Here is a 16,870-nt window from a genome sequence, read left to right on the forward strand (position 1 = left end):
TAAAAATACTGTCAAAACTGTCAACACCGCACAAATGTCAATACAGTAAGTAGCCTAAGAGATATCTAAGGTTAAGTAATTAATGTAGTTACCAGATTTAAATGAGAGAAGAGATGTGAAGTAGTTTGGAAGCTTCGGCAGTAGAGCTTTATAATTTCTTCAAAATATGTTAGATACAGTAGTAGTACATTGGCCGTTTCATTCATAATATTGGAAAAGAAAGAGTGCGGACAGGGGTTAGTCCAGAGATTGCAAAATTTTCATCATCATAAATGAACATCTGACCTGCTGTAGAGGACATTTGTGCATTATATGTATCTCTTGGCTCAAGAGTGGATCTACTTTTCTACCTCGTCACTCAACAGGCAGTGGTTGTCAAGTGAAAAGGTCACAGTGTAAACAATAACATATTTACCCAGCTATTAGCTAACCCATTTGTCTTTCTCAACATCCCCCGGTCTTATGACAATAAGACGTTTCTCATGACATGTAATGCTTTGTTATTAGTCAGTCCCCTTAACAGGACTGACCCAACTAGAAGAAATTAAGTTAAATTCTCAGTCTGAACAATCACTGGGAGGGGAATCATATAATGGTAATATGACGTATGCTTGCTCTCCTGTGAAAATCATGCATCTCCAAAAGCACCTTTGTGAAAACAAAGTTATCAGATGTTAATAACAATACATGATTTACTTAGCTGAAGGAGTGGGAGAAGGGCACACTCAATCATTCAGTTTCTTTGAAAAATTAAAAATCACTAAAACAGGGAGTTTGTCCGTCCCGCTTTCCAGTGTTCTTGCTCATGTTTGGTGTTTGAGTCTCTGTCAATTAAAGATGCAATATGTAAGAATTTTGGTTTTAAAACACACAAAGATTAACTGAAAGCTTAACATGATCAGTGTTTAGAAATAAAAGTTTTAGACAAAGACGTCAAAGTCTTGAGATATCTACTGAAGTAAGCGTGCTAACCAACTAGCCAAGGCCAATCCTTTCTTTTAATACCACTCCTAGCTTACAATCTGGATCGCTAGCTGGACGGCTAACTGAGCTAGCTGGTAAACGGCAGCTACAGTTAGCAGCAGTTGCCGGCTACTCTGTTGATAAGCAGCCCTCTGTTTGTTCGGAGTGACATTCGATAGGTGATCTTACATATTGCACCTTTAAAGAATATGATGTAGACCTGCTTAATATGAAAAGTGTCACGACTAACTAACTCATGTTGTGATGTGGTGCTATCTAAATAAAACTGACTTGACTTGACCAAATTTGACAGAGAAGTGCAAGGTAAATAATCAAGAGCCTGAATGAAGAGATAGCTGATGCATTGTTTGAATAGGTAAATAAGGAAAAAGAAAACAACATGTGTATGCTTAGAAATTAGTTTTTATTTTTCTGACTTTTCCTTAACTGCATTGTCTTTAATTGTTGTAAAGAGTGGATAGTAACACCAGGGGCAGAGGCTGAAAAAAGGTTGGGAACCACTGCCAGAGAACCATGCAATGACTGACCAGGTCGCTACACATACTTAGTCATGATAAACAAGTAGTAATTAACCTGTAAACTTCCTGTAACCTGCTGCAGAGCTGAGTGTATAAATCCATTGGCAGCCTTTGTCTAAAAGATGATGCACTGACCCCATCTAAAGGTGAAGAGGAAACTTGCAGGTTCAGTGGAGAGAATCTGCTTCATAGCCTGAAGGCATGAGAGAATACTGCAGTTTTAAAGGCAACAGTATATCTTTAAACATTACATTTCTGTATTCTGTATTATATGTGTTTTAAACATTTAAATATAATCACTTGGATTCATTTTCAAATCCATGTTAGATTTTGATAAATGTAGACCAACATTTGTTTGCAACGTGAATAGATGACTGCAAATCATGTGTCCTGTACAACAGATACTGTATTGATGTGATACAAACTATTTATCGTTGTCCTGAGGAGCCTCAGTGAATGAGCATTCCATGAAGTAAATAAGCAGCTTATTTAATGGTGCCATCACCAAACTAGGCACTCATTTACACAACCTACAATGGCCTAATTCATTCACTGTGCAGTTCAGTTCAGTTTCCCCATATCCTTACAGAGGATGACCACGCACAGGGAAAGGGGGGGAAATAGTGAACGTTTCAGTGTTGAACATGTGACTGTGACCAAGCCAGACACCAGAATGAATGTTGGCAATGGAAAACCACAAATATGTTGAAACTTTACATTTCTTTAGATTTAATTTTATGTTTTTTATGTTTTATGTTTTGACTGTGCTTATAGTTTGGTTCATCGAGGCACAAAAACTGCTTGATTAGGCTTAGAAAAAGATCATTTTTAGCTTACCTGGTTCTGTAGCCACAATCACGTCTTGTTTCAAAATATCCAGTTCTTACAAATGTTTAAAATCCATCTAACCAAGTGGTCTTTCTCCCCTCAACAGTGAGTTTTTTTTAACTTGAAGTTACGTTATGTACATGTAACTTAGGTAACTTAGTTAAACCACAATGTTTTCCTAAACCTAACCAAACTGTGACCGTACGACAAAGGTCCAATAAGTGTGTCGCTGTCACGCTGCCAACTGTCATGCTGTTTGGCAGACGCTGACAATCGACCTATTCAGTTGTGCAGGTATGAAAATGTGTTTGCTTTTTCGGCTGCAAATCAACGCAACAGCTTGCTAAAGTATCTAGTAGTTGAAATGTTGAAACGCCAGCTCAAACAGGGGTCTCTCACCTAGCTGTCACCATGATCCCCTTCCCCTCCGAACGTGAACGGCTAACTGAGCTAACTAGCCAAGGCCAGCGGTAAGTCTGATGACATACTGCTCCCTATTTGTTTATTGTTTTTGTTTATTTAGTATGAATGTGACAGGTGGCCAATTCATACAAATGCACTTTTAAATAATTATGAAAATGTGAGAGGCCGACCATCATTTCAGGAACTGTTGGGACTTTGTGGCAGTCTTAACAGAAACAAACAAATCCCCAGCTTCCTCATAGGAAAATTAATTGAAACGTCTACTATACAGACTTTTGCCTGAGAGTAAAACACACATTGGTTGTGGCACAAACAAGTCTTTGTTGGGATGTTTGGCCAGACATGAATTAACAACAGATTTTCCTCTATGTTTCTGTCATGGAATCATTTCATCACCCACAATGTCTCCCTGGAGGCTGAAAAAAAATACGAACATGTTATCTACAAATGTCTTTTGACGAGAGCCTGTATCCTGAAGGTGCTAGAAAGGTCAGTGATACATGTATCAGTGTCAGAACAACATTTCTGAGTTTTACCCTTGAGTCTCTGTCTTTTAGTTCTTTCATTTCCAGACTACAAAATCATTCTAGACAGAGTAGCTGATTGCTGACCATTATAGTCCACTGAGAGCTCTGTAACTTAACCAGTCTGTGTGACGTTGGCCGTTAAAAGCTCTCTGTCTGCCTGCTTTTTTCTTTGTCTCACAGCCTGGGGGACTGAAGCAGCAGCCAGCTGGTGGATTATAATGTAAAGAAACAGTTTCCATCCTGCTCTCCACTATCCTTTTACAGTCTCATGGCTCAGTTTCTCTATGACGGAGTGAAACCCCCAAGCCTTAGGGCAGCTCTGTGCATGTGTGTGAGGACCATACTCTTTGCCAGGTGGACCTCTTCTTCCTCCTGGTGTCACATGGGAGGGGCCTGGCTGCATGCAGGCTAAAGCTAGCTCCTCTTATTTCCCTGGCAAATGTTGTCACCACAACCAGTCGCATTTCTCTCCTCCTCCTCCTCCTCCTCCACCACCACCTCGTTCTCTTCCACTCCTCTCCTCCCTCCTTCATCCCTCACTCCCTGCCTGCCTGTCAGAGGTCCCACATATCCCGAGAGGATAAGATGCCATGGGGGCCACAGGAGGACCAGCTCTTTATGTCTGCTCACTTCTCTTCATCCTCACAGGTGAGCGTCAAGCATGTCGTTAGAGAGGTGCTTTGCTTGAGTTGTCAGTGTTGTGTTGGTGCAGTTATAGCAGTTACTGTGGTTGCTGTTTGCTTGGTTGGCAGGGTAAAACTGAGGGTGAGTTGAGGAAGTTTTTTTTCTGTGGTGTGCTGTAACAAAAATGTTCACTGAAGCCTTGTGAAATCTTTTGTCTTTGAAGAGTTCAGAAGCAGAAATGAAACCGGGTTGCAACATTTTAAAAACACAACGATAGCATGAGGAATGAACTTCGAGGACAAGCACTGTATGTTTTGCATTTTAAAAAAGTTGAATGTGGCATCTTAATGCTGTAATAATTTGGGTTACATTACAAGTTGGTCAATAAGTTAGCTTCACCTCCCCACAGCCTTTTTCAGTTTCTCAGTCACAAAATGATCCTTTTAGAGTCTTGGTTTGTTTTGCATGTCCTTTCCATAGTCATCGCCATGTGACTTTATGTGACAAGATTTGCTTTTCTACCACTGTCAGCTTATGGAGCAAGCATATATTGACATATACTGTAAATATAATGTAATGTATTAAAAAGACATTATGATATAATAGTAATAAACTTCATTTATATTGCAGTTTTTAAAAAACTTAGTTACAAGTTACTTCACAAAATATAATGCCACACAATATATAGGTGCAAAGCGAGCAAATCATACAATCCACAAGATAAAATGCAGTAAAATAAGGGAATTCAAGAGAAATATGACATTAATCAAATGCTGATCTGATAGTTCGGGAGAGTTTGTTGTTTGTAACGTTGGGGTTAAACATTAAAAGCACAATCTCCCTTTGAGGTCTTGGAGCAAAATAAGGAATTTGGAGTTCAGAAATGTGAAGTGGAGCCAGAACAATGTATGAAAAGACTCCACATATATTTGACAAAACATGCCTATACATTGTCATTTTGCTTCAAGAATATATTACAAAATGTAATGAATGTTTATTTTGATCATACATTGGTATTTTATATTGATATGTGTGGAATATTTATGGTAACATTTCTTTTATAATAAATTAAAAACAGCAAAAATTGGTATATTTGTCAACAGACAGTGTGTCATTGGATGTATACAATAATACATATAAAGTACATTATTAAAGGGGCACTATGTAGTTTTGGGAAGTAATGTGGGAAGAAATTTAAATGTACAGTATTAATGAGGTAATAATACAAACTCATAAATATTATTTTTTTCCATAACTGATTAAACAAGCTGTTCTCAGAGGAAAATAATGTCTCAGAACACTGTTTGAAGCTAGAGAGGTGGCAGGGTCCGCCACATATAAACAAAGTAAAACGGTATGAAATTGTGTTTGTCTTTAAGGTCAGTTTGTTTATTCAGTTTATTCAGTCATGAGAACTGCTTCCCTACAACTTCACACTGCACCTTTAAATAAATACAGTATTTCAATACATTTGATGACATTAATTTCAAACATAAGTCTGTTTCAAATTAATTAACTTGATCAGAAGGTGAAAATATTGTTTAACACTGTTTAATTGACACAATATTGAAACCAACCCCAGAATGTCAATATATGAGATAGATAGGAAACATATCTTGGTTGATGAAGGGTAAATAGAGACAGAAGGAAGGGGTCAGTGGAAAGGAGAAGTGACCTAGACCACAGCTGTGTGACTCAGTGATAACAGACACGTACCAGCAGACCTCACATGGCCAGATAAATCTAACAGCAAAAAGTCCCTAATACACAAGCTCTCCTGCCTGCTTTGATGTTTTTGTATCATCAACCTTTCTTAAGGAGCACTATTTGTCTTATCTGAAAGAGGACAGAAGATGGTGGCGTTTGGACACGCACTGGGAGATTTTATTTGGTATCCAAACAACTCTGCTGTGTGTGTGTGAGGGTGATAAGAGGCAGGTGCTTGTGGCTCTCCACACATGGTTGTTTAAACGTGTGTGTGTATGTGTGTGTTTGCACGACCACTACGTGAAGATATCCTCTCACCTCTGAGGCAATTGCCAGTTTAATCTCCTCAGTATCACCACAACAATATGCGTGTTGTTTGGGGACAACAGTGAAGGAGCGGGCTCGGCACACTCCTCCTCGCTCTGCCTTTTCACCGATCTCAGCTGGTGTAAACACAGGCACACTCCTGCTACAACACACACACACACACACACACACACACACACACACACACACACACACACACACACACACACACACACACACACACACACACACAGAGAAACTGGCCTGCAGGCTTGTAAGAGTGTCAAAGTGGACGTCTGTGCTGCATTTATTATTTAGAACTTAACACCAGACAGACAGTGGATCTATTGTGATGAGTGACATGAACAGCAGTCACCAGGGACCTGTCTGACACCAGCTGGACGTCCCCAGGGAGGAAGTATGGAGTGGTCAGAGGGGAGGGTGGAGAAGTGGGTGGGTGACAAAGGGAAAGAGAGATAACTAAACTCATATTTCCCCCGTATTTTCATATGAAGATTTTATTGCACTAGAAGTAACAGCCCTCGGATTAAATATTTTGCATTTCCTAAAAGTCATTTCTCTGATGCGGGAATGGAAAAAGAGAAGACACAGAGAACTCAGAAGGGAGACAAAAGGACACAAGTAAAAGAAAAGTGAGAGGCTGTAGTGAGTTTGTTTCACAGTAGCACTGCCTACTCACAGGCTGCTGCTTAACTCCACCTGGCACCCAAACACAGTCCCAGTCTCACTTTTTAACTTCAAACTGTCAAAAATACCCAGCCAATGAAGTTTGAAGCTGTCAAAAAATTCCTGTGAAATGACACCATCAGGTCACATCTCTGATATATTATTAATGACCCTTGAACTCAGGAATGTAAAGTAGATGAGGTGTGGAAGACAGAAAGACTGACAGACCGGATCATTTCAACTGCACAGCATATGAGAGAAACTGTTACTATATATTAAATCCAAACTTAAAGGGGCAATATGTAAGAACTGAAAACGATTATCAACAGAATGTTAATAAATAGCAGTTTGACATTATGTCTGTGTATTGTGTTGCAGAGATATCTGCTAATGTTAGCATGCTAACCCGCCAGTCCTAGTCCAAAACTCCTGTGCTAGTTGTAAACACCAATTCTAGCTTGGTCCTCGAGCTCCCTGTCCATACTGCTAGCTGCATGGCTAACTGAGCTAACTATCTAAGTGGAGCTACAGTTAGCAGCAGTTAGCAGTTGCTCTGGTGGTATACTGCCCCCTATTTGTTTTTGAGAATGTATTTGAGAGGTGGCCAATTCTTATATATTGCACCTTTAGCTGCTGTAAACAACCACAGCTCCTCCCGTCGTTAATGTTTTCAGTTGGTTAGCAGAGAATAAACTGCCATGGCAACCAGCCAGCGCTTTGATAGACAGCAGGGTGCAAATAGACCAACAGTTTTCTAGTTACTTCAGACAGCCCAAGTGTTTGTTTTGGGACAAGTCAGGATCAAAGAGACAGGCCTCAGCCTTGTCTGACAACAACGACACTCTGTAGTGAGCTGGGTCAATATTAACTCACTGCAGTTTCAGGACCTGCACATTGTGAAGACGAGGATATACAATATGTGAGAAGACGACAAAACTCAACTTGGTTCATCTTTAAATGGAAATAGACCTGTTTTGTCACCACAATATATTCTATACAGTAGGCTTATAGGCTACCATACATTGATAGGAATATATAAATATTTTTAAACTAACAAGACACAAAATAACAATGTGTAATGCAAAAGGGATCTGTTATAGTGACAAACCAAGACAGTATTGGTTTGATGAAAAACACTGAAGACATTATCTTTTTTTTACATGAAAATTGTCAAGTGAGATTTCATGTCAGGAAGGTCATATAAATTCTGTCAAAGTATCAAAACGAAGATAAGCACACAGCCTGTATTCAGAAACTGGGCCTTTAAACAAGCTGTCAGAACTTCTGTAAGGTTGTGATGTCACAACTATACAGTCACTGCCCTCTGCCATGCTCCCATGGTGGCTGTGATTGCAAATACACCCACAGAGCTGATGGGGAAACACATGGGCAGTGCCTGCTCAGGCGTGTGAGAACTGACGAATCAGAGCAGACAAGGTTTTTCTGGGAGGGGGTCCCGAGAGAGACAGGAGCTAGAACGAAGCGTTCAGACAGAGGGTGAATAGAGGTGCTGCAGCAATGGACAATGCACCCTTAATAAAATTATGAACCTGAAATTGAGCAAAATATGGGACCGTTAAAGATATGGAGTACTGGATATTGGTTATCAATCTTGTCTCTGCATCAAGGTCCAACACCCTTTTTTTAAATTACAGAATGAAATGGACACTTAAGAAACAGACAACACACTCAGTAGCTGACACACTTTGTAAAGAACTTCTTTCTGAAGCAAGCTTTAAATTAGCAAAGAGAAATGTATGAAACCTGATGTATGTCATGGGAGAAATCCTACAGCGACTGTGAAGTAACTCTCTCACTTTCTTACCTTCCGTATCCCTCTCTTCTTCTCCTGCCATCTCAGAAGCCAGCTCTGAGTTCATCCACATCTCTTCATTAGTCCATCATGGTATTGAAGGGAAGCCACTGCTCCTGTCTGTTGAGACCCGCTTCCCGTTGGATGAAGTTGAGATCCAGGGAACGTGGTCCCTCACCAGGCCAAGTGGCTCCAGATCCACGTTAGTGACGTTTACCAAAGCGGCCACGATCACCGACATGATGTACCGCAACCACCTCGTCTTCAGAGAACCCAATGTGTCTCTACAAATCCGGCAACTAAACCAGGACGATGAGGGGGATTACCACCTGAAGCTCAACATAGAGTTTCATAACAAGACAGGACTGGTTATCAAAGAGGAGAGAACTGTGCATGTAACAGTGGACGGTGAGTGTTTTCCTATCATGGTGACCAGTTTGATGATGTCTATAAGCTTAGCCTTAAATCAACCAAAATGTCCTGTTTCTTCCTCAGTCCCTGTGTCCTCTCCAGTCATTGAGAAGAGCCCGTCGTATGCAGTTGTTGAGGACAAGGCAAACGTAACCTGGCGTTGTTCTGTCGAGAATGGAACAAGAGTTGTGTTCCAGTGGCTAAGGGACAACATCGCACTGGGTCCCAGTGACAGATACCACTTCTCCCAAGACAACTCCACATTGTTCATCAGTCCTGTGAGAAAGGAGGACAAGGGAACTTATCGCTGTGTGGCCAGCAACCCTGTCAGCCAGGGTCAATACAGCAGGGCTGTGGATCTCAACGTCTATTGTGAGTAGATCTGTTTTCTCCTTTTTCTTTTTCTTCTCTTTCCCACCTGAAATTACAAGTCTAGTCTCTTCCCACTTAGTTAGTTGTAGTGTGGTTCATTTCCTGTGAGAATGAAATCATCACATATGCATTTTATAGTATAAAAAGCTGGATGTTGGCATGACAAATGTGGCTGAATTTGTTCGCTTTTATTCAAAGTAGCTGTTATGAAGACCAGAGACTATAAACAACAACCAAAAGAAGTGCAAAATGCCTGGCTCATATTACACGGTCTTGAATCAGACACTTCCTGGGTTGCCTGGAAATCTAACATGGCAGAATAATGTGACCTTCATGTATAAGCTGTTGTTTACCCCAAATGAACCAAGCACATAAATAGTATAAAGTCAACAATGCAGCCAAAAATCGGCTCTAGGTGTGATTTCTTTCACATAAGTCTTCTTAATTTGGCACACATGGGCACCAGTTCTGTTAACATTACAAGGTCAGAACAGCCTGTGATGTTCAGTTTCACAGACATTTGGTTGAAGGATGTATTTGCTCCTCTACTAATACCAATTCATGCAATGCATTTAGTTCTGTATTTTCTCTTTTTGCACTGTTCTACCGCAGGTTAGGCAGTATGTAAATGTCTATGAGATCAGACTTCTTTCTGACGATCGAAAACACGTGGCTGATAATATTTGCATGGGAGCAGACCTTTCTCACAGAGCTCCTCTGTTCTACCGTAAAATGTGTAGATGCACTGATAAACTCACCCGTTGTTGTCTGAACCGACTGTACATATGATCTTTCTGTGAATTCATTTGAATGTGTAGGATGTTTACAAAACTGATGTAAACGTATCGATGGAACCTTGGTGTTATGTCTCTGCAACTTCCTTCATTTTTTCCCATCACGTCAGACAGTGTACTCAAACAATGGGCAGCGTTATCATCATTTCTGTTTGCATAGACACAAGTTCAATGTGTGAGCATTGAGTAACATCCGTTTAACTATCAGTTAAAGTATCTCCTTCAGTTTTACTATGTTCACTTTCTATTTCAGCCTCTATTAATGTTAATGTAAGGCTGACAATGACATTTTCTCACAGAGCAGTGTGCACAGACTCATTTGAAATGCAACACATTTAATTAGAACTGCAAAGTTTGTGTTTCCACTCACTTAATTATATTACAGTTAAGACTTAAACAAAGATCTTATTCAACTACCTGGCTCAGGGAGACACTGCTGTTGTCACCATGAAAAAAAACATCCACTCAGGAAAAGGGAGAATATTTTGTTGTTATAATAAAATCTTTCTGTTTTCGCTTTTAAAGTATTTTTTTTACTTTATAACACATATCAGCTGATCTACCTGAAACAAGAAACATTTCGATTCATCAGAAAAGTTTCATGTGTTGTTACATCAATGAAATAAGTATTCTTCTCAAACACTGCTCAGAGTATTAGTTACTTTACTCAGATAGCGTTATTGGCTACAAATGCAGATGAAAGGTTTAGATATTAACTCAAATTGTACTGAGTACTCAGTTATGATTTTAAAAGTAACTAAGTAGATTACATGGTGTAATGCCTACTTACGTACGGGTAAAATTATAGCAATAATTATAGAAATAATCCTCATAAAAGTACAATCGCCCAAAAAATGATTTAAATGCAGTATTTGAGTAGATGTAATCAGTTACTTCCACCCCTGGTTGTTATACAACCCATTTGCTGGCATATGTTTTAATTTTTAATGCTATGTTGTGACAACACTGTACCTAACGTCTGGTTAGGTTTAGGCACTAAAACCACCTGGTTAAGGTTAGGAAAAGATAATGTTTTGGTTCATAAATACTCATTTCTTGGCCACAAACAGGGCTGGAAAATGTCTGAATGTCTCACTAAAAATACCCGGTTCTGTTCCTGGAAAGACAGCTGCAACACGTCCCAACAGTTGATGTGATAACCCAGTTCTGTCAGTTACAGGAAGCGAACGGTGGTCTAGCTTAGCAACCGTCTCGCCGAGTTGTCACACCACCACCAACCGCTCCTCCTGATAAGAATGTGAGGTCGTACAGATAATCTGAACATAATATGATACGTATTGTATAGATGTTGATATGATACATACGAAACGTGCAAGTGTATCATAGCCGTGGTTTGCAGAAACATACGATGCCACCATTTAATTCTGGCGTCTGGGCTGTGTTATAACATCTCCCCTGGAGCTGTTTTGTGGTAATGTGACGTGTATAAGGGCACCCTAGCTTTAAATTGGGAAGGGCAAGGACTGCTTTTTCATTTCTCCACCAGGACTTATCCTGCTTGACTGTGAATTGAACCAATGACCCTGTAGTCCAAATCTTTTAGCTGACCCATGATGCATTAAGAAAATTAATTAAAAAAAGTAACTTCTCTTTATAATGAGCAGCAAACTGTCATGTTTTCCTGACCTACTGTTGGCCCTTGCAGATGGCCCCTACAACCTGGAGGTGAACTCAGGCCAGGGCCTGCGGACAGGAGAGGTGTTCACCATCAACCCCGGAGAGCTTGTCTTCTTTGAATGCCAGGCTGATTCCAACCCTCCCAACAGCTACGTCTGGATCTCCAAGAGCCGCAACGCCAGCCAGGTCATCACTGAGGGCCCGCGGCTGGAGGTGCGCTCCTACAGACTGGCTCAGGCTGAAGAGTACCTGTGTCGCGCCTTCAACAACGTTACCCAGAAGCAGGACGAGGCCCAGTTCACTCTGGTGGTGGCCAGCTTAGGAACAGGTGGGTAGAGGGTGGAACGTGACAGGAGGGAGCAGAGCGTGGGTAGATTTTGGGAATCCTCTGAGATAAACACTCAGTAAACAGTGAGTGGTGCCAACACAGTAGAGGTTTATGAGCTACGAGAGATATATCTTGACAATGACAGCTTTGGGAACATGTAGTTAAAATAGGGTGGTTGAAGAAATGAGTATACAACAGGTGAAAAGTGAAACCAGGCTATGAATAAAATATGATAATATACATGGCTATTATGTTTTATCTCTGTTGCTAGGTTCCAGCGCCTGCAGCCTGTATTAAAGTTCAGTGACTGGGAAAGTAAACAGTGGATACCAGCTGTTGTGTTTGTTGACTAAGTTTTATTGCATGTAGAGTTTCTGTGTGCTGAATGCGACATTGATATGTTGTCCCGGTGATACTGAGAGAGACTCACTGATGGCTTCTGCTGATACTGGCTATGTTTTAAAATGCTGTTTAATGAGTCAACAGAAGTCATGACAGCATCCATTTTTTATTGACATCAAAATCTCTTGATGACCAACCTTTTAATAAGGCTAGCCATGCTAGCTGCTGTGTGGGGCTGTACTCACGTGTTAAACACTCTAATGTGGAAAAAAAACACATTATTTTTTTCTCGTACCCTCCATTGCTGCAGCACCTCTATTCACCCTCAGTCTGAAGAACTGTCTCACCTCAGCTGGTGTTTTTGCAGCCACAGCTGTGCTGGGGGCATGGCTGAGGGCGGTGACCGTATAGTTGTGACATCACAAGCTTACGGAGGGCCAGACTGCTTGTTGGAAGGCATGGTTTCTGAATACGGGCTGTGTGCATTTCTCAGTGGTTGCGTGTTTTGATACTTACACAGTGTTTATTAGCACGCAATCATGCTTTATAATAAAAAAGACAGGAAATCTCACTTTCTCCAATATGGGACCTTTAAGGTATTTGGTCATGACACATAGTATCTAAATTTTGTCAGACGTTAGATGAAAAGTTATCACCAAAGTTAATAGAATTTATTCTCTATGGTAGAGACTCAATATCACATCAATCATCTTCAAAGTCATGAGGATTTATCCTCTGGGGACAATGAAAGTCTGTACACAATGGATCACACTAGTAGACCAATGACTGTTAACATGAGTGTCCATCCTGTGTTTGTTTACAGGGAAGGAGAAGCACACCCAAGAGGGCCACTCTGTATCCCCTCTGGCAGCCATTACTGTCTCTTCTTTGTTCATCATCGGCTGCATGCTGCTGTTCTTCATCAGGAGAACCTGCCACCCTAAGAGAGGTTAGTTAATAATTATTCTGAGCCCTCACAGTCTGTCCTGCGACCTGTTTAACATGTTCCATGTTTGAAATCCACAGGTGTGAATGCTGAGATGTGTAGATAACATGTAACGGCTGCCCCACTGATATATTACACTGTTGCAGTTAATCATATATGTAAATAACTTGCAAATGGCGGTCACACGGAATAACAAAGTAACATTTGAATAAGTTAAGATAAGGTAATATTTAATAATGTGTAATTTCTTTGTCAATAATTATTGCCCTGTATTTCCCTTTCTCTCTCTCTGTTATCAACAGTACTTATGAGCATTTACAACAGGTAAGAGCCTTTTATATGAAATCAATACAGGCATTAACCATACTGTAGAAATATTAAGTAGCTCATATGTAGTGTCCATACTTCAACTAACAGCTTTATTTGTCTGTTTTTGGGCAGACCGCTTTCAGAGCAGAAACGACCACATCGTTCAGGTAAGTTACTAGTGATAACACTGCAGCCATCAAGGACACCCACATTATAGAGTATGCCTACATCATATTTACACACATACACACAACAAGGTCATGATGTCTCATTGAATCCAACTGAAAAACAGGTCTTGTGATTATGGCTGTTCCTGTTCATCTTGTTAGTCTTAAAGTTTGACACAGATTTTATTTTAATGTCTTTACTATAACCTAAATGTTGGTCTGACATTGAAACCTATGCATCAACAGGTCACGAGGATGCAACAGAAGACTTCGGCATCTATGAGTTTGTCTCCATACCTGGGAAAATGGAATCTGCACAGGTATTGTAATGTTGTACATGGACCATATTCACACGGCGGCCATTTTCCTCTGACATCACGCTCTCGGTCAGAAGCTCAAACGTTGCACTGCTGAACTCTCTGTCCTACAAACATGTAATGTGACAAATTGTGATCATTGTACCATTCACTCTGAAATAACAATGCACATCTTGTACAAATGTACACGTTTGTAAACAGTGATGGTAGAAAGGAAGTGGATAAATGCTAACGTAAGCTAATGGGTTATCAAATTTCTTGTTTTACCTTGAACTATGACCACGTCCCTCCAGATTTTCACTATCCATCATCTTTTCAGTAGCTGATCAATCATTAAGCGGTAACAACTTTTCAGATTTTCCGTGTTTAAACAATGTACAATCTGGAACACAGCAGCATAACATTATTTTAGCTTCCCACCCTGAGCAAGACGTCGGAGGAAAGTGGCTGCCGTGTAAATATGGTCTATGATAACTCAGAATGATTTGAAGCTATTATGCATTGTCGAACAGTTGAGTGTATATCTAAGATTCCTTTGCAACTGTCCTGCAGGCATCGTGCAGATCTCTGGCTCGCCTCGAGTCTGTTCAGGACATGCACACCACCATCTACGATGTGATCAGACATGTCCCTGAAACCCCAACTCACAGTTTGCTGAACTGACTTCGAGTCGGAGAGTTGCGATATAGATTACAGCCATTTCACTTGAAGACTCTTGTGTAGCTTTATTCTCTTTGAGTCGCTGAAACACTGGTTTCAGTGGCACGTTTTTTTTGCACAGGGGATGAAGGAGACTTGTGTGAGTACACAACCTGATCATGCACTGTTGTTGTCCACAGTTTGGGACAGATGTTAAATGTTTTGCTGACGTTATTGTGAGATGAAAGTGTATGTGTGGCTTGAATTTTTTTTATGTGAAGGTAAAACTGAGGTTGAGTCTGTTTTACCTGTTTTGTTCAAAAACTGAGATCACAGTGATCACATTAAACCAAGCAAGTTAGGAGTTTTTTGTTATTTATATTATCTTATCAGGTACCTACAAGGTGCCCACATTCTCATTAAGAGCTGCAATGATTAATCCATTAGTTGTCAACTATTAAATTAGTGATTAAACTGAGTTCCTCTAGAAAATTAAATGTCAAAATTGTTGGATTCTAAAATGTGAATATTTTCTGGGTCTTGAGGAAACACTGATCAACATTTTTCACCATTTTCGGACATTTTATCGTCCAAACAACAGATGGATTAATCAAGAAAATAATCCATAGATTAATCAACCGTTGAAAATAATCATTAGTTGCAGCTCTGTTCCCATACCTTGATTACTATTTAAAACACGTTTAATTTTTAAATTCTGGAGGTTTATTTGCCATTTGATTAATATCTTTAACATTCCCACCAAGGAGAGTCTGTGTTGTATGAAAACAAGTGTTATACTGAATGCATTTCTTGAATGAATTATATATATAACTGTAAATATTGTACATGGATTATACTGCAGATTGTTTATACCTATTATTCTATTTCTATGTTTTGCTCAAATCTATTTATTCCTATAGAAAAAACATCAACCTGTTCCCTCAAATGTAGCATTTCTTCTGCTCAACATGGATAAAGTGAAATGCTGAAACAAGGAAAATGATTCATAATTTATTGTACAGTTTGCATTCACATGTTTGTTTTGTACTTTATTAAAGATATATCTGTTTACTATTCTGGGTAATTTTTAAAGACAAAGACAGTGCTCACTCTGCCATTTCTTTCTTTATGTCTCTTTCTTGGAATGGTAATAGCAGCCTGGGCTTGAAATGAGCACTTTATTAATCACAGATTCTGAAAAAATTAAAAGCTGAAGCCAGCAAAGATGTCAGTTGTTCTGCTGCTTCACAGCCAGTCTTTGTCTGATGTCTTGGCTGCGATCTCTCTTCTCACAAAGTGTCTGAGTTGGATTTGAAATTGCTTCAGAGTGCTTGTTTGTCCCAGCTTTGTTGTCGTATTGGTATGCCGTGTACCTGGCGTGGTATGGAGACAGGCAGCAACAGACGGATGGTTCAGCATGAGGCAGAGTGTCCTCCACCTGCTCCTGCTGACACCTTGTCACGAGCAGATAAAAATGTGTGTGCTTGCTTCTCTCTCTCTGTGTGTGTGAGAGATAGAGGGATGAGGAGGGAGAAGACACAGAGAGAACCAGACACAAGAATGCTTTGTCTCCAAAATAGAGGTCAAAATGTATTTGCAATGAACTAAATTCATTAGACTTGTGTTGTGTTTTCCCACCTTGAACAAGGCAGCAGTCTGCTTTCTGCTATGATTCAGCTCATTACCAAAACATTGTGCTGTCCTCATTGTCAAGCCTTTGCTGAGTGCTTCCAGTAAGTAGTAGTCTAAGTTAATCCAATATGATTTTTTTTAAATATAAACATTTGAAATGATTTGGCACTTGTTTCCAAAGAAAACTAGTGAGTTTTAAAGGTTTTCACAAAGAAACTATACTGTGATGGAAGTATTATTTTACAATATTGCCAATGTATGACAACAAGAAAAATGATTACACTCATACATTTTTTAAAATAATTAATTGTCAAGATCTGAACCTTATATCAAGCTTATCATGATGCTCCCCTGCATAACAACAAGCAGTTCATTGTATCCACCTCTATTTATAGCGTCTAAACTGACCAACTCAGTGTGCTGTGTCTTTGTGGTGGCATCTCCGGGTAGGGGTTGCCATCTGTTCCGTCTCAGTGTATGCTTTAAGGGAGGCTCCGCACTGTGGATGACTGCCTAACAAACAACAGCGGAGCAACTTCACCGAAGGAGATCGACCTC

General features: G+C 40.0%; 1 protein-coding gene across 1 annotated transcript; it reads left to right on the top strand.

The window, feature by feature from the left end:
- Positions 1-3,773: 3,773 nt before the first annotated feature.
- hepacam2 (HEPACAM family member 2) lies at positions 3,774-15,752 on the top strand. Its single transcript, XM_073463319.1, has 9 exons — positions 3,774-3,928; positions 8,466-8,825; positions 8,913-9,200; positions 11,661-11,960; positions 13,126-13,251; positions 13,551-13,572; positions 13,690-13,724; positions 13,971-14,044; positions 14,594-15,752. Exons 1-9 carry the CDS (start codon positions 3,871-3,873, stop codon positions 14,702-14,704), a joined length of 1,374 nt encoding a protein of 457 aa, XP_073319420.1. The 5' UTR covers positions 3,774-3,870; the 3' UTR covers positions 14,705-15,752.
- The last annotated feature ends 1,118 nt before the right edge of the window (positions 15,753-16,870 follow it).

Source organism: Pagrus major, chromosome 3 (assembly GCF_040436345.1).
Source record: "Pagrus major chromosome 3, Pma_NU_1.0".
Classification (NCBI taxonomy): Eukaryota; Metazoa; Chordata; class Actinopteri; order Spariformes; family Sparidae; genus Pagrus; species Pagrus major.